This window comes from Hirundo rustica, chromosome 3 (assembly GCF_015227805.2).
Source record: "Hirundo rustica isolate bHirRus1 chromosome 3, bHirRus1.pri.v3, whole genome shotgun sequence".
Classification (NCBI taxonomy): domain Eukaryota; kingdom Metazoa; phylum Chordata; class Aves; order Passeriformes; family Hirundinidae; genus Hirundo; species Hirundo rustica.
In genome coordinates, this window is record NC_053452.1 from 50,989,902 (window position 1) to 51,009,478 (window position 19,577).

The 19,577-nt window shown below is 40.4% G+C and overlaps 1 protein-coding gene across 10 annotated transcripts in view; it reads right to left on the reverse strand.

Moving 5' to 3' along the window:
- Positions 1–19,577, reverse strand: part of MAP7 (microtubule associated protein 7) — a 109,903-nt gene that overhangs the window by 63,569 nt on the left and 26,757 nt on the right. Inside the window, exon 1 of one of the 10 annotated variants that reach the window (XM_058419946.1) lies at positions 12,674–12,706. The exons of the other annotated variants lie outside the window; for them this stretch is intronic. Coding sequence (XP_058275929.1) covers positions 12,674–12,686 — 13 coding nt within the window. The 5' untranslated portion in view covers positions 12,687–12,706. Of the gene's footprint in view, positions 1–12,673; positions 12,707–19,577 lie in introns of those variants that run through there. 10 annotated transcript variants of the gene reach the window in all.

Genomic DNA, 19,577 nt, shown 5'->3' on the forward strand with positions numbered 1-19,577 from the left:
CAGTCTTTCATATAACATTTTATAACATTAATAATGTATTTTATATATTTTGTGTCCCTGCCTTGTAAGAGTTTTACAAGAATTGCTAAACTATAGTGTACCAAGTATACCTCTAGAGTTGTTTTTTTCAGAATCATGTTCTTGGTTCTGACTCTTCTGTTTGGTCAACCAGAAGAGAAAAAATGGACTGTCTCATTGGGGTGTTTATTGTTATTCCAAGTGACTTACATCAGTGCAATACTTCAAAGTCAACCTATTGCTCTATAATGTAACTCAAATGCTCCACTTCAGCACAAAAAATGAACCCTCACAAAAATGTATACATTACATAGTGAAAAAGCAGAAAATGGATGAGGACCACAATGCTGCAATCATACTATTTGACTCTATGCAGAAATGCATTGTTCACCATATTAGGGTCATATATCTGAAAGCCCAGGCAGCCTGTGCTGAATGCCTGATAGCCAGCGGTAGCAGGTCCACTAACTTCAGACAGGCTGACCACACCTCCCTTCTTTGCCTTGAGCAGGCGAAATGGGGATGGAAAAGTGCTCAAGACTGCTTCATCTTCAGGCAAGTCACCCAAGTACCATGCTCCAGCCCCTCCCTTTGCTCACAGAGAAAGTGACTGGGAGGCTGGTTGCCAGAGCCATTAAGTTTTCTTATGTGCAACCACTGACCAGAACTGGCTCCATACCAACAATGCAATGGTTCCCACGAATCGCCTGCAGGGTCCCCACACTCTCTTCCGGGCAGACTAATTATAACTATGAAATTTTTGCTTATATGGGAGACACCCACAAGGTTTTGTTGCACAAAACTTGGGAGGACATAGATCAGTTACTGCTGTACTAAGTGCTTCCTGGGCTCCCTGTATTGCACTGTGGAAATTATTTTGGGGATCCAAATGGACTTAAGTAAAAGGTTATTCTTTAAGCCTTGCCCATGTGGATTGCCATTCCACAGGAAGACAGAACTCATCGAACCTGCTTTGATCTTTCATAAAAGTATTTTTGTGTGCAGTGAATAGCTCACCGCCAGTGAGGTTCCAGACTACAAGATTATGAAAGCTCTACGGAATGTGACGAAAATAACATAATTCATGTCCACCTTACTGGTTTATCTTCATTCAACACAATGAATTATTTCAAAGTCAATCACTTTGAAGCATGATGCTGCTGTGTAAGAGATCACCTTGCTTCACAGCCTGGTGTTCAGCACAGCCAAGCAGAACATTGCTGACCAGGCTCTGAACAGTTAGGATTCATATCACAACCATAACATTAGAGGACACAATAACAAGATCCACTGTGTATCTGTTCAAAACACTTTAAAACATTACTTCCAACAGCTGGAATGCCAACTAACTTATTTTCATTAGTGCTTACCTACTGCTGTGCCAGCTTTGCAATTAAAACAAACAAAATTAAAATCCACTTGTCAGCACTTTTTACTCCCAACAAGCACTTCTCCCACTTTTAATGGAAGATCAATGCCAAAAGCTGATGCAACTAGAGACATACACTCTGCAAAACTGAGGTTTGCCAGACAGCACTTTAAAGGTGCCCTCAACCTTTTCATCACCTACCAGTTCTTGTCTGTGAGCAGCAGGTCCAGCAGAGCATGACTGCTAGTCAGTTCACTGATCTCCTGCATCAAGAATCCATCTGGGATGTGTTAAACTCATCTCTCATCTCCTGGTTTCTAGCCTCTCATCTCCTGGTTTCTAGCACCCAGCTGCATTTCCTTTCCAGAACAGTTCTGTGAGTACTACAGCCTGAGGCTCTCTCCAGCTACCTAAAGGCAGCAGCACCAATATTTCTACTGGTTTGTCACCTGGCCCAGGCCAAGCCCCAAACCATTCCTTTATAGAGAGCGCAATCACTCCTCTTGACACCCTGAGACTAGCTCAGTTGGTGAGAACGTGGTGCTAAAAACACCAAGGTCCTGGGTTTAATCCCTGTATGGGTCACTCACCTAAAAGTAGGACTTGATGATCCTTGTGGGCCCTTCCCAACTCAGAATATTCTGTGATCTGTGACCTGTCCACTCTCTCTTTTCTCTTTTCCCCCAGTAAAGTGCCTGAAATGCCTCTTGTGGCTCTTCAGCTGACAAATCCCATGCTATGCATGGCCTGACAACAAACCTGGGGGTGGATTCTCTCACAGCTGAGTGCCTGCTCTGCTGTCCATAGTCTGCCTTGCAGCACAGATCACAACAGATAACTGGGAAAAATGGTATCATACCTTTAAAATAGCTTTGTTTGGGAGTATGTTTGAAGGGGATCAAGAGCAGTTTTATTCGAAGGCCCAGAAGGCAAAAAAATAGATACTGAAAAAAAATGAAGCAACAAATAAAATATACAAGATCTTCCATCTAACAACACCATAAAGCTGAATATTATTTTTTTTTATGTTAAAAACAGACATGTGATCTTCAGAGAGGTCTTAGGAACAGAGTGATTGGAAACCGATTGCAGCCTTCATAATAAGACAAATTATTATTCTTAGTGTTCTTACACAATACAGACTATTTTGGATGGGAATTAGGCTGCCTGTAAAGCATCCAAAGCATTCTAACTACCACAGCTCTTCAACAGACTGATTTTTTTTTTAACTATTAATCAAGAGAATCACTATTCTTTGCCAATTTTTGAACATTCACACAGCTTTAAAAATCTGTCAGATCTTTGGACAGATCTTTCTCAGCAGTTCTACACCACCTTGAACAACAGCACTCAATTTGAGGCAGCAATACATCAGGGCCACTATGCAAAGCCAGAGAGAAAGAGAACTAACTCCTATTTTTAAAGTTCCAAAATTCACTAACAAAAACTAATGCCAAACCCACACATTTTCAAACTACACAAATGAACAGTAATTAGTGTCACAGTGAACTGATACTCATACCTGCAAAATTAGCAGTAGGTAGTCCTAGCTGTCATCTCCTCCTACACTTCTGCAAATTAGGAGCAGTCTAATTTTAGCTATACAAGTTAAACCTCCTGCTATTGCTACATCTAGACTGGGAAGCAACTATAAATATGTATGTACTTATATATATTTAACGTAATTTGAGATAATAGCAAGAAAAGATATTAATTTGCACCCTATATAGAGGCTTATTTTGCCTACATTTGACTTTATTTTAATGACACTAACAATCTCACAAACCAATGAGAGTTGATACTGAGTTGGGAGTTCAAAATCTTTTTCCCAAATTCTTATGGTAAATAATGTGAAAAAATAACATTAATTAAGTACTTCCAGCTTTTATTAGTCTCTGGTAAACCAAGAAAAGATTATTTTTATTTTGGTAAAAGATGAGACCTATCCAATTAGATTGTGCTAAACATGTAATTTGTTTTCACTTGCAGAATGTATATAACTTCATTCTTTCCCTCAAAGCTGTGCTCAGTGTATACTGAGATAAAGTTGTGTGGTTTTAAAACCAAAAAATTATAATCCTACCTCAAAAGAGTAGAAGTTATATTGAAGAGGACAGAACACTGGCCAATTCCCTATTTGGAAGAAATTCAGTAACATGCTGAGTTACATGCAGCAGTGAATATGATTATTTGGGAAGAACATTCTGATAATGTTGTACAAACAAACAAACAAAGTAGGGCTGTAAATTATCCTCCCCTTGGAAGAATTAATATTATATTTAGATTACATCAATTTGCCTGTGATGCTTTCAGATCTCCGCTAGAAAAATAATCTTCTACGGACGTTCCAAGGAAATCTCTTAAAGACATGCTAGTGAGTCATCTGGTCAGGAGCTAAAGAACATTGACAGGCTTTGGAAACTGTTCTTCCTCAACATCTAATCTGGGATTAGATATTGTAATGATTAAGAGACTGTAAGCAACCTGGGAGAAGGACACTGCACTCCAAGTAGTTCACGTATCACGTGATGCTACTGTGAGTCAGGCTGTACACCTTCAGTAGGAAGCTAAATAATGTATTTGAGTATGTTAAAAACTTTGCACAGCAGTACTCGAAGCTCCCACCCTGTAAGCACCTCCTCCTATGCAGAAGATCAGCAACCCTGCCTTAAAACAAGACACCATTATGCATAAATTTAAGCCCATTCAGGCTCTTCAGATATCTGAACTGACAAATCAATCCCTAATTCCTACAGAACAGACTTTTACTCTAGGTTGGTATGACAAAATGGGAAAGTAAGGCAAGTTACGGGGGCAGACAGAACAGAAAACAACTAGATTCCTCTGAGGTAAGTACAAATCAGAAGGAACCAGCTGAGTGGAAAGAATATGCCTCTCCAATTCCAATACTATCAAACAAAGTCCTAAATATGTCCCAGATTCACCAGTGTCTGATTGCTACTATAGGACAAATCACCACTTCCCCCCAGAAAAGCTCTCAGAACAAGTCTTAGGAGAGCTTAGTTTCCTGAGCACATGAAATACTGGACAAATAATAAACTACTGTTTACATACATACTGTTACATGTATGTTTTTCATGTTTATTCATAAAATTACTTTCAGAGGCATCCAGTACTGTTTTTAACAGACACTTTATGTGCCTGATGAGGTCTGAAGTTTATCATGTTCCATGGACACTAGCTATTAACAATTCCTACCACAAAACATTCTGAATGCACAGAAGCACTCAAGATGTTCCTTCTCTACCTCACAAAGCCCTTAATCCTTCCAATGCAGCTATGACAGCCCCTTTCCTGACAGCTGAGCAACCTAAGGCAGCTCTGGCTGTCCCTGTTTGAGAGGTGGCCACCCAGCCAACTGCATATAATTAATTCTCCACCACCAAAGGCAGCACAGCATCTAAACTCACTGTAACAAACGCCACAGTCCACCTGGTTGTGCTCCACCCTGCCCTTAAAAGCAAATGGTGGAAGATATTTTGCAATTCTATTCTTCTTCCTTTTGTCTAAACCATGCAGGTGACCTGAAATAATAAGCATGGGCTGATTAATTACTGCATGTGTTCCCTTCTGCATTGCTGAAAGGTCAGTTGGGGTAAAAGCAAAGGGTGACATGACGAATAACACTAAACACTCCTGTTTTTAAGCAGCCACCTTGTTCAATGAACCACACACAAACCAAGAAAGGGTTCTTTTCTCTACATGCACTCAGGCTTAAACGGACCAGCTGAGAAATGGTTACTGAACTACCAGCTCTGAAGTTGGGGAAAAAGCCTTACGTGGGCCTCCCTCCCAAGGCTAAGCGCTTAATGGCGTATTAAAACATGGAGACAACTTAGTGCAGATTTCTAAGGATTTCTCTGTATTTACATAACAGTTGGCAGCTCGCTCATCTGTAGTTGGGGTTTTTTGTTCGTTTGGGTTGATTTTTTCCTTCATAAAACCATCTGCAACAGTGTACTTCTCTTTTTTACAGCTTTGTTTATGTAGAAGAGGTATTCGTAACTGCATTTTCTCTTACGAAGTGCCACAGACATCATTAGTACTCTTCTGGGTATGAGGACACAGAGGTACCAAATAGCAGCAACCATCCCAAAGCGCTTTAATATGAGACTGCATTTTAGAGCCCATTTTAACACTTTCTCTGACATGACTTTGCTACATTATTGCTGTACTTGAGCGTTGAAATGCAGGGAAATATACAGTGTATGATTTTCAGAAGCCCTTCATGTTACACTGATTGAGGACTGAAGAGGAAATCCAGAGAGATTAGAGAAACACTGGGTTAAGTTAGAAAATTCAAATATTTCAACAAACAAGAAATATTTCACTCTCCTAGTCAAAAGTGGTCCTCCTATTTTAACCATAAGGTAAAGAAAACTTACTGTGAAGAAGTTTCAGCAATCTCTAACAATCCTCAAAACCACAAAAGTTAACACTGAGTCCATTCCTAATTTTGCCATCAATAATACCAGTCTTCCCACAGAGAAAAAGTAACTAGAGAGCAAGCAGGTGTTTTGAATCTAGCAAGATGATTATACAAATTAGTTTCTCCAGGTATATAATTATCAAATTCTTAAATCACTTACTTCAGAGACTGTAACAAGAGAAGGCATGCAGACAGACTAAGCCATGTAGATTAAGCAATGAAAATGTTAATTAAAGTTATAGAAGGGCAAGGAAATAATACAGTTCCTCTGCATTAGCATGTGGAGCCCTGGGCTCAGTTGCCAATGGTGACTAAAGCAAAACCAAATTGAAAGTAGAGCTCAGGCTTCAGATGGGGAAAAGAGAGGGTCAAATCTCTTAGTGTTGTCTCTTGTCCTCACTCTTTGCACATCCTTCTGCATGCCTGGGGACAGAAGTAGCAGTCTAACAAAAAAAGGGGCAGATGTTGATGCTAATACACACTCTATGCTCAACAACTCCCAAGGGGCTCTGTGGCCACTGTGTCAGGCAGCTTCAAGGCTGAAGCAGTGAGGAAAGACCCTTATAAATCTCATCTCTATTTTACAGGTGCTTCTGTTATTGCACGTATTTCACCAGGACTAGACAGAACACGTAAAATGTTTTCTTCGAGGACAGATGAAGCAGCTTCATAAACCATGGGCACATCACCCGCTCGTGGCTGACAGACTAGCGCACAGGAGGCACTACATCATGCATAAACTTGCAGGCCCCTGGGAGCCTGGGGACACAGCTTCATTAAGCAAGAAGAGCTTACTAACACTGACTGCAAGGCTTGGGGAATCTCAAAGGGCCACTGTGAAAACTATAGAAAATACAGGAAGGGCCTTGTACTGACTGCTTCGAGTGCACCAGACTCCTTACAGGTCATGTTTAGGTCTGCTGTAGCCCTATGGAATATCACCTTTGCTTCCATGTATGCGTTCAGGCTATTAAAGGGTGTCTCTTTAAGAGCTACCTTTGCATTTCATACAGCTGAGGGAAGGATGCAGTTATGATTTAATTAAACAAAGTCACTGGAGTGCCTCCTCCAAATCTGCCCTCCTAAGACTTCCACATCCCTCTGTCCTCTGTTGTAAAAATATCGATCAAGGCAGCAGAGATGTATTTATCGTGGCACAAAACAATGGCATGCTTTAGCACTAGTACACCATATTTTCCTCAGCTAAAAGCACACAAGTATTCTGTGACTGCAACAGTAGCAAGTTATTTCACAATAACCTAGTTTCTGAACTACTCATCTGGCATACCCAGTAGCAGTACTTCTTGTTCAGGACATTCCTAATGGATGTAACACATTCAAACCACCTACTCCCTGTCCAATATCCCTCTTCAAACACTCTTTCCTTGCTCTGCAGCTTGATGCAAGTCTAGCTAAGGCAGCATTAAGAAATCGAGAATAGGGGCATGTCAAGATGAAAAGCTCTCTCGGTAAAGTGAGTAGAGTAGGGAAAAAAAAAAAAAAATCTGAGTGTGCCCCATCACCAGCTTTTTAAAGATTAAATCTAGCATGCACCAACAGGGCTAAGAGCAACCTGTCACGGAAGTCCAGAGAAACTCAGCTTCTTGAGTTACTGCATGTACAAGATGAGCTCTCACCTCCTACATGCCTTCTTAAGAATCACCCAGAGTTATCCTAAATTCCACCAGGAAGCAGAAACACTCCCAGAATACTAAGACATTTTCAAATGTGTACAATCTTGCCAAGATGCCAAAGTTGCTCTTTTCCAAGCACTATTTGTCCTGTATTAGAGCAATAAACTAAGAACACTAAAGCAGGCTTTGCAGTAAGAGCCTTAGAAAAAAACAGATACTGCAAGCTACCAACTTGAAGGCCTTACTCAGCTTTCAGTAAAGAAGCTCTCTGACATTTCTTGAAAAATCTTCTACATTGTAGTATAGATTTTATCCTTCAGCTTGCTCGGAATGACCTACACTGAAAACTAGGAAAGCATAAGGAAGTTCTGAATGTATCTCAAGACATCATATTAAAATTTTATGTCCAAAAACCAGGCTTCATTTCCCTACAGTTCAGGTCCTTTATTACCTGCTATCAAGCTGCCTAATATTTTTCTATCTGTTAATAGTCACATACTTGCAGCCCACTGAATGCTGCAGTTGGTAACAAAACTGATTGAGAAGGCAGGTGCAAATGCTTGAGGCACTCGTGGAGAACTGAGGGCAGAGACCAACCAGGGCACATTTGCATCCTCGGAGTTGTGGGTACTGCCCAGCTGAGGCTAGAACCTGGACTGCACTCCTCCTGTGCCTGCTGAACACAAGCAGGTGTTCAGTCTCGTGTGTGCTTGATAAATAGACAGTAGAACAGTCAGAACAGGGGGTTGTGTTTATTAAGTTTAAATACATTTTAGTGCAGTTCAGATCTTGATTCAAGGAAAAGGCTGAAACTTCTCTGTCCACCGGCTCAAATTAATCACCGGTTAACTGCTGGAATGCCCCAGGATAAAAAATTTAACTAGTGACTTAACTGTAAAAACTTATTTGTGTGTCAACACTTTACCCTTCCATTCATTGGCTTTCTTGTACAATGAAAAGAGTGCAGGAAACAAGCACACTGAAATAGTATGTGCTCCTTTCATTAATCACCAGCTATATTAAATGATTTCCAGTTATCTGGACAAGAACACCAATGTTTTGTCATCATCTCTAGAAATGCTACCATAGTTCTATAGGGAAAAATAAAAAAAAGAAGGCAGCTGCCCTGTTAAAAATAAGAAAATACATGCATGCTTTAGTTCTAGATAAGACTAATACCAACATCCTTCTCTTCACACCTCAATCCTCTCTGCCAAAGTGTTCCTGGGTTATCCTGATATAGAGTTAAACCAAAAAATTTCAGCTGAAATCCTGTCTTTAGTTAGGCATCCCAAGTACTTACAGGATTTGAAGTTAAAGTTTTTAGCTTCCTATTTTTCCTTTTTCACAGAAGGACAGGTGGTGAAGTTAGTTGACACCAACTTCCACATTCCAATATAGTTTGGAAAAGACAACACAAACTAAAAGAAATAAATCTAACAGCCAACTCTACATCCAAAGGAACTCAACAGTTGCCCATAGCCTTTTTTTTTTTTTTAAACAGTGTTGAAATCAGTTTTCACCTCCAAATTCAGAGATTCATCCCTGTATCATGACATCAGTTTCAGTACCAGGTAAAAACCCAAATCCTAGCATGTGATTTTAACTCACTGTAGCCATCTGTTTCAAGAGGATTATATGGATTTTTTAAAGTGCTAGACACATTAAAAATAGCAGAGGGCCATTTCAAGTGCTTTTTCAGCTGCCTTGTGTTAAAAATATCACTTAAGCTTTAAAGTCAAAGCTACACAACCCCGTAAAATTGCCGTCTATTGATATCCTCTGACATCATAGAAAACCTGAAATTAATATTATAAAAGTAGTAGTATACAAGAAACAGCTATTTATTAGCATCTCCATTTTTATTATTGATGACTAAAGGAAGCATGCATAGTCCCTAGGTCTCAGCTACCCTCAGGCTTTCATTTAATAGCAAAATTATAATTTCAAATATGGCAGCTCTTCAAACAATGCTTCATTTTTAGTTTGAAAACAAAGTTTTCAAAACCAGGAAGAGAACACTTCCAAAGAACATCTTTTACCAAACGTGAAAGTCTCATTCTGCTTCATACATTGACTGTAAACTTTCAGAGAACAAACAGGATATGCATTCCAGGCAGGTGGATAAATGTCTTTTTCCAAGATGCTTTGTTTTGTTTGCCAATATGTGTATTTCAAATTTTTTACTGCCTAGGGAAAAACAAACAATGACAACAACAACAACAAAAAAAAAACCACAGAAATTTTGTTTGCTTTGATTCAGATAGCTGGAACTGATCTGCTTTCTGTCTGACCTGTGACTTGTTCTGCATACGTGACAAAAAACTGCTTCTATCCTATCGCCCTAGGCAGAAGAAGCAAACATTCCATACATATCCTGAGCTATGGATTTTGTTTTCTTTTCAGTCCAAGAAACATGTGCAATCTTCTTTGCAGGTGAAAAAATAGACCAGACGAAAGAAGCATTATCATTTCTATTTAATGAAATAGGTTGTTCACTTTTTGCAGATGTATGATGGGCTTCTCATCCCAGCAACATCATACCTCCCTAACCACAAGCAGGAAGAACATAAGTGAAGCTATATTTCAATATATGACCCTAGTTTTGTAAAGGCATGACAAACCTTTTGTTTCATAGGAATGACACCTTTAGTTGGCCCTGTTCAATGCCAACTTTCTGTTAATACAGACCTGCTTCCCAAGCAGGCCAGAGGGGTGGGAAGTCAAGCACTAAGGATGTGCATACAGAAATGTGCCTGTGAATGTACAAGCTACTCCACGTTCCCCACTCCTCCCGCTTGCCTCATTTTACACTGCCTTGGCCTCTGCTTTTGCTCCCCATACAAATGGTGGTCACTGGAAGCAGGTTTTTAGAACTGTAGCAGCTCTGACTTTGTAGCACCACACATGCAAAAGACACAGTAAGAGACATCAAAACCCCTCCTTTTGTGGTATTTTCTTGTTATAAGTAGTGAAGAATTCCATACCAGGTCTTTATTCTTCTTTTGCACTAAAACAGCCTCAAAATATAGGAATTCCTTGTTTTATTATTATGCTGATTTTTAAAAATAACCAAGTAAAAAAATTGTATCAGCCTAAGTTATAATGACCTAAAGGTTTGCCTTGTTTTCTATGAATTCATTTAATCAAGGCTTTATTACAAAATTATGTTCACGTCCTCCAATAATGGTTTTCTTATTATATTATACTTCCATTACTACTTTCTAGCATTATCTGATAGCTGCAGAATTCCACTGCTTTGGTAACAAATATTGAGATCTGAGATTAATTCAATTTCCAAAGATTTTGGTAATGATACAACAAATTACAGCAACAGCTCTTCACATCTCAAGTTCCCAATTACATTTGAAATTAAAGTGAGGTGGGCAGTCTCAGGTTGTTTTCCTGATTTTTCCCCACACAATTACTCCACAGCTCAGCATCCCCATTTTCTCCTTCCTTGAACTTTTCACTCCCAAGATAAAAACCCTGCAATTTAAGATCAGAAATTTAAAAAAGGGAGAATTTCTTATAACCATCAAGGAAAATAGTTAAACATGCACGAACAGTAATAAGATATCAAATAGTGCTAGCAACCCTTTATTTCCAAAAGCACTAAGTTTCACTTGCCCCACTTAGCTAATGAATTCAACCCCCCCCAAGATTATCCACTGTCATAACTTCACAGCTTTATTTGGAGATTAAAAAAACCTCATACTCAATTCACTTTCAGAGTAACCCCAATATAACAGCCATGATTTAAGCAAATGAAAGTTGCAGGCATCAAATCAGGCCACGATTACTAGGACCTCTGTTCAGTGAGCACAAATGCATCCTGTGCCCTCTGGAATGGTGCCACGGTGGGCAAGGGCTGATTGACCACTGCTGTGTGCTAAGGCAGACACAACAACATTGGGCAACATCAGGAGATGCTGACTCCTCTGTTTACAGCATCTCTGGTGACTTCCACCCTTCAGGTTAGCTCTAGAGCCTGCCATGCCAGACACCAATAGCTGGGGAGGGGGTGGAAATTGCTGCAGCTGGTGCGTGGGGTAGAGAGGATGAAGAAAAAGACCATCTCCGTACAGGGACTATGAGCTGTCAATCCATGAGGGGAAATAAGGGTCAGATGGAGGCGTTACACATAGAAAGCATGATAGCATCAAGCTACTATTCAATATCAGGCTACTTCCAGGTTATGTTAAGTAGCACTTAGAGCAAAGGAAATAAAGAGCAATTAAGTGGTTACTTCAGAGACAGTTCACAGTAAACAAAAAGGACAGTCTTATGACATAACCCAAAGTTTACAGAGTAAGCACAGCAGGCAACTACCAAAAAGTCAAACAGACATACTCAATGATAAAATGAGACAGCAAAAAAAAATTACCTTATCAAAATTGGTTTCGCATTTTGTTTTGGGGTTTTAAAAATATTTTTGTTGTGTTTATTCACCAGAAAACAACCTAAATGTAGGTAGAGGGAAAACACAATACTCTTGTTTTCATGCTGTGCCTGTACAAAGTTGAGTAAATAAAGAGATTAAAAGTTACAAAAAGCATCATTAATTCACCCTTTGGGGAATAACTCTGGCAGTGCTTCCATGCCACAGAACATCTTTGCCAGTTGTCTGGCCTGGAGTTGATGATGGAAAGGAAATGTTGTGATACCAAAGCTTTCAGTACTTTTGCAATTGGAATGCTGCACTGCAGCTGTTTTAGGAACTGCAGGCCCTAGCTTATGTAAAAGACTTCATTACAAACAGGCCCCTTCCTGTTTCATAGATTTGAAGTTAAAACTAATTAGACTGAATGATGTTGTGAACCGTAGCCAACTGCACTACATATCAAGAGTATGGCTACGTACAACCAAGAAGTCAACTTTAATAAGCAATCTGGTGATTTAAAAAACAATTAGTAATGAATTACTTAGATATTAACAGCAGACACTGCAAAAACATAAAACCCTCCCTTTCATAATCTTTCTCGAAAGAAAGAAAATCAGAATATCAATATATTAGCAGATCGCTCTTCTGCAACCCCTTGCATCATGTTAGATTCCTTACAGTTAATTATAAAGTGAAAGTACAAAGGAAAACTACTACATGCATCCCACAACTAGAGATAATGTTTTCCATTTACAAATTTTCATTGGAAAGCCATTTAAAAGGTCTTTTTCGGGAAATACGAAGAGCAAGGTGCTTACCTATTTCATCCATTATATTCAGTACTGAACACTCATTTGCACGGCAGAGGTCTACTGTGCATCCATGGCATGATCCATATCACCCTGTATGCATGGCTTCAGTCTCCCAGCATACATTTAAAAAAATTCAGGCCAGCAATTTTGCAAATCTGAAGTACAAAGGAGGTGGTGTCACAGGAGAAAAAGGAGCAGTTTCAGGAAGTGTGGAGGACGCATGGCATCAAGATATCCTTTCGAGGCCGAAACTGACCCACTCTCACCATTTCTGGCCCAACATCTGATCAAAATGGAGTTTGTCACATCCACAGCATCATGAGATTATATGCAAGGACAGGGAGGGGGGAGAAGTCTGCAGGGCACTTCCCCGTGCTCTGCGTCAGTAGATTTGGGCTTAGCCTCTGTTAAGCAGCTCAAGCCACCGGTTATTGGTGCTGGCAGCTGTCTACCACACTGCCCCACTTCCTATTTCAAAACACACTGCCTGGGAAGGAGGCCTTGGTCAGCCAGCTCCAGCCTGCTCCCAAATAAAATGGAGAAGTCTAACAGCCTTGAACAGTTCTTCAATTGTTTAAAACACACGCTCACCTCCCTTTATCAAACAGCTTAATGCAAAGATCAGTTACAGCAATACTAAAACAACCCAACAAGCATTTCAAGATCAAAAACTGAATTCAGATGGGGCCTTGATTTTAAAGAATTTTTGCATGTGCACATAAGCAGATTGTTTACTTAGGCATTTCCAAGATTTCAGTATTAAATATATTATCTGGCATTTTAACATTTCTTGGACATCAGGTAATTCTGGATGTGTTTCTACTGGCTTGATAGCAAATGAGCCATTTCAACAATCATAATGCAGTCATTAATGGCAACACTCAACACTTTGCTCAGTATGGCAAATTAGTTACTAGCAAATTAATAGCAACTGCCATACAACTTCGCTCATCCTCAAAAAAAAAGTTAATAGCATATTTAATCCAGATTTTAAGAAATACCTGTACTCTAGGGACACCTACTATATGCCATGTTTAACTTTACACTAAGACATAACACACATCTGTGTAATACGACCAAACATAATTCTCCCCTGCAACTCCCTCATTACACATTTTGTTACAAAACAATTAAGATTGGATTTGTCACACCAACAAGGTCATGGCATCACTGTACCTCCTATTTCAGTACCAACAGCTAACAGACACGCTGGTTCTACACGAACTATTCGCTAAGCCGTAATAACTACTGCACCCGTGTGACACAAGGGCTTCTCTCACCCCTCTGTGTGCTGGCTCATTCACAGGAGCTTAAAAAGACACAGAGCAGTCAAAGTCCTGTCCTGCAATGTGAAAAGCTGCCATGTGGCTGGGATATAACTAGGGAGCCTGTGAGAGCGGGATTGAGCACGTGGTCCTGTCAGAGCCTTCCCTCAGCAATGAAAATCCCAGGAGCACGAACCAGCACTTGGCCTCTCACAACCTGGATCTACATCTTTAGATGAGAACATTCCTATTCTCAGCTCTTTTATCATCCATCTATTCAAATTATTAGTTCTAATGCAAACATTCTCCTTCAGTCCCACAACTGAAAACATTTGAAACCAAATTTTGCTGGGGGACTGGCTACCCTCTCATAGGAACTGTAACTAAGGCTCTAGAGCTGTTCCCATGAAACTGAGCCAACAGTTTTATGGAATATTAGGGAAATCGACTGCTAAACATTATGTATTTTAAGTTGCAAACTCAAAATAAAATGTAAATGTTAATTACCTTTGATTAGGAATACTAAAGATTAATTATCATTAATTTTATTATCTTTGTTCAGATGATGAGCCAGTAACTCGAGGTCCCCTTGAGGTACAGCACACAAAACATGGAAAGTACACAAAAACCCCAAAACCCATCTCACTCAGAGCATGTCCAAAAACACCCCACTAACAATGACTGTGAATCAGAATTAAAGACCTGGGGAGAGAACGGGTTAAACTAACACCACCACTCCCAGCAATGGTTCTAAAAGGAGCATTTGTGTATTCCGATACACTCACACGCAGTTCAGATCACATGGCCTGAGGAGGTAAAAGCTATTCTATCACTGGCACTGTAGGGTAAATTAACTTGCTAATTCACTTTCTAACGCACAGTTCACTGAGCATACAATTACATAAAAAAGGAGAATAAAAACTCACGCAGTCAAGCGTATTAAATCTGTACGGGTTTCTACATTATACAGAACAGAGTTTTTAAAAATTCTGATAAAGACATATACATAAACAAAACCACATCATTCACCTTTAAATCAAGTCACATGCACAGCAGTGAGCATATGCCATCCCTCTCCAACACCGCCAGACAAAAGCTACATTGCCAAAAATAGCCACAGAGTGTGCTGGAGTAGCTGCAGAATGCCCTAGATACATTCAGGCCATAAAGATTGAGCAGCACTAATGCAAGGAAAACTTAGGCACTAAGGTTCATAACAGACCTGAACAGGGCTGAAAAGAGAGGGGAAGATTAATTTCCATCCTTGAAGCTAATTTTTAATAGATGGTACTTTAGCTCAATTTAAAAGGGAGAGTTAAAAGGGAGAAAGCTGTTTCCATGCAGAGCTGGAACACATGTGTACACAAAACATTACAGAAAAAGCATGTATTAAAACAGTTGGTGGAGGTTTTCTATGAAAAAGCCAGCTAAAAGAAAAACATGGGCTTTTTTTGTTTTGTTTTAAGAGAAGAATATATAGAGTCAACTTTACAAGAGCACTATAGTATGTTCTGGTAGATGTTTCTCCTAATCAGTTTCTGAAATTTTTAAAACAGGATTCCTTCCCACTCTTCTTCTAAAAATAATAGGAAAAATTAGCAGGTTTGTTTTCTTGATCATGCAAAATACCATAAGCTAAAATAGCTAAACGAGTAAAGATCAGGGTGTTAAGTGTTTAGGTCAGTTTCTATTGCATCAGGGCTGCTGCCAGCAAGTAAGCCCCTGTCTGTTAGCACGGTTCATTGAGAGAGCTTTAAACGAAATTGGAAGGGGCACAGGGACACAGGCTCAACAGAGACTGGGTGTGGGAAGGGGAGAACTATAGCAACCACACTAGCACGAAAAGGAGGCTAAAGAGAGAATATCTCACACCAGCACAAGCAGCCAAAGATGTAACCACAACACCAGATTATGGGTCATCCCATTGCATCCCCACGGGCTTATTGGCACAATCCAATAGTTCCATGAGGCGCCGGTACAACAGGACACGCAGGATGAGGAACAAACAGGAGGAACTGGAGATCTGTGTGCAGTCCCAGGGCTTTGACCTCATCGCAGTCATGGAGACGTGATGGGATAGCTCCCATGGGATGGGATTACTGGAATGTTGTCATGCAGGGCACTGTTGAGGAGAAACAGACCAGGAAGCCACAGTGGTGGAGTTGCCCTCTATGTGAGACACTTAGCATGTATCAAGCTCTGCCTTGGGATGGATGATGAGCTGAGAGTCAGGATAAAAGGACAGACCAGTAAGAGAGATGCTCTTGTGGGTGTTTGGTGCAGGCATCTGATCAGTAGAAGAAAGCAGGTCAGCCCTTCTACCAGCAACTCGAAGCAGCCTCAAAGCCACAGGCACTGGTTCTTGTGGGGGACTTAAACAATCCTGACACCTGCTGAAGAAGCAACACAGCGAAGAAGAGACTAACAGTAGGGGAGGGTCCTGGAAAGCTTGGTGACAACTTCCTGTCACAGGTAGTAGAGGACCCCACAAGGAATGGTGTGCTGCTTGACTTCATGCTGCCAAACGGGAAAGGCATTGCTAGAGATGTGAAAGGTTAGGAGTAGCCTTGCCTGCAGGAACCATGAGATTGTGGAGCTCATTATAAGCTGAGGAAGAAACAGGGCAGCAAGTAAGACTATAACCATGGACATCAGGAGAGCTGACTTTAGCCTCTTGAGGGATCTTCTCTGAAGAATGCCATAGGAACAGGCCCTGATGGGAGGAAGGATCCCTAAGAGTTGAGATCACTTCTGCCAGGCTCAAGAATGATGCAATGAGCAAAAAGTCAGGCGAGCAGGGCAAGAGGCCTCCATGGATGAATAAAGAACTGTCATTACTTTAGCACAAGCATCATCAGAGACTCATCTTCATAAACTTCAGCCATTTCATTTCAACAGATTTTGAATGCACTGACAAGTGTGTGTTTCTCAGTCAAATACTGAGAGTGACCAGAGCCAATCTCTGCAGAAGAGAGAGCAGTGTTCTGTCTTTCTAATGCTATCCTCCAAGTTACCTCCGAGGAAGAAATCTCAGTCTGAGTGAGGAGATCATTGCCTATATCAACCGACAGAGACAAAATGGATTTCCCCAGATTAGTAGAGGATTGCCTTACACTGGCAGGCAAGGCTTCACCTTCAGGAGGCAGATCAGCAGTAGAAAGACAAGAGGCATCTCCACACATGCCCTGCCCCACTTACTGACTTGATTCTCCAGGTGGGCCTTCTTAAATTGCCTGCAAACCACCTATTGCTCTTCCTTTGTGTCTATAAATGTCTCCATAATAAACTAGCCTATTAGTTATTTATCACACATGTATAGATTTATTTAATTTCTTTTTCCTATTCTTTACATGTTAAACCAAAATCTGGATATTTTAACTACTTGCTTTCTGGTAGACAGGAAACAATCAAAATTACGGGGCTGAAGAGTTTCCTGGCAAGACATGCTTTCACTGTAGATTCAATGTCCTCACAAAATTATTTTAGCACATGAACAGAAAAAGCTTCTAAAAATCTGAATAAGCAGTCACTTCCTTCTCCCACCCCTGCCCCCCGCAGCAATAACACAACCTAATTTTTTTTTTTTTCCTGTAGAAGTCAATAGTCACTGTGGCATAAGAATAAGCAGAAGTCAGGTCTCCTTCACTGTTCTGTTGGCTTTGCTCCTGGCCCACTGTGTGAGCTCTGTCCTTCCAACTGCTTGCAGAAGGGCAGTGCCCCCATACTCAAGAGCAAGCTAGTATATAAACATCAAAAAGAACCATTAAAACAGAAGCATTGGTACTGAGAGCAGATCTCATGTTGAAAACACTCCCCAAACCCCAAAGAGCATTAGCTGAAAACAGCTGAGTGCATTGGCTTAAGGCCAAGAACAACAATGTAAATATCCCTTTGGAAAGTTCAGTCTCTTCCATGGCTGTCCTGAAAACAGCCAGTGTAAGGCAAGGTATGGCCAGACACGGGAGAACGTGGCTGGAAGGTGACAGATACTAGAAGCGCTCTGCAAGTCCCATTCCAGGAAGGGGAGAGAAACACACCTATCTTTTTGAGTCCTCATGAGCCATTTGGCAGGAACAAGACAGGTAGGTGATCTAGGCAGTCTGTGATAATTCATTAGATGCTGAAAAAAGCCCTATTTCTGCCCAAAAATGTGATCCAAACACACAGAATATTTTTTTATTCTTAACCCACAACTGCACATTTGATTACACAGTTTTAGCAAAAGAACTTTCTTCAACTATTTTGTATGAGCCTTAGGATGCCAATTTGATTTCGAGTTTTTTAAGTAGTTTATGCCACTATACACATTTGGACTTCAGTTAGGCCCATATCTACAGAATTATTTTTTTTTTTTAAATGAGCGATTTTGATTAATAATATGGTCATGAGGGAATTTACTTGAGGGTGAGATTTGCTTCCCTTATACCAGTGTCCTAGAAGAAGAGAGAACTTAATAGTTATTCCACACATTAATGTACCTAAGCAATGATGTCTGATAAACTCTTCAGTAGGAGGCTGTCAGGAGAGCCACAGCTTCCACTATTGAGCAAAAACAAGCGTGCTTCAGTAATGAGAAGTTAGCTTTAAGCAGCAGTGCATGTAGGCTTCCTTAATAAGAAAAGAGAGGTAGAATCCAGAATCTTGAAGCCCCAGAGTCTGAAGTTAAGCAGCGTTAAAGAAAGAAAAATATTTCTGTTTATTACCATAATTTTGGAGTTCCTAGAAATGCAGACTGAGGCAGCTAAAGTAGTTTCACTAGGATGTTATTACTGGAAAGACATGGGAACTTCAACTAGCAGCTCCAGGACAGGCCACCGTCCTTAGGAAGTGCACCACCTTTTCCCAAATGCTTCAGTGTAGTGTCAGCGGGCTATACATGTAACTGCTGTACAGTATCCATCAAAGGCATGTACCCTTTAGAAACATTGTCCATGCATTTTTTAGTAAGTATATCTGTATCCAGACGTGACTACACACCTACACATCCCTTCTGTGACACCTGCCAGGAATTGTGCCTCGCCTGACGTGCTGGTGCACCTTTCCTCCCAGCTACATCCTTTTCTCCTAGCAGACAAAATTCTGTGGAAAGAACAGTCTCTTCTGCATTTAGTTAAGCAAGTCTTTGAATAAACTGCTCTGAACTAAGGAATTTGGTGAATAGATTTGAAAAGGAGCCACACTATCAAACACAGCAATTACCAAACAGTGAATAGAGCCTGAACAACCATGCAGCAGTTAAGCATTTGATTCAGTAGCAGAGTAGGCAGCCTCATTACTCCCCAAAGTGTTATTTGAGGCAGCTCATAAGACTAGGATTTGGCCGCAGCTTAAGGCAGCAGCCTTGTTAGTCAGTGTTAAAGTACTTGCAACAACAACAACACCAAACAAAGAAAAAGCAAACAAAAAAAACCCAAAAACCCACACACACCACCCCCCCCCCCAAAAAAAACCCAAACCAAACCAAACCAAAAAAAAAAAAAAAAAAAAAAAAAAAAGGCGCAAAAAACCACCCCAAACCAAACAACAAAAACCCAACCAAAACAACTGAAAAAGCCTCCCAAGCCTCTAAATAGCCAATAACTTTTGGGACCAGTTCATTATTAAATAATGCAGACTCTAGAGACCACATATCAAAGAACTGAGTG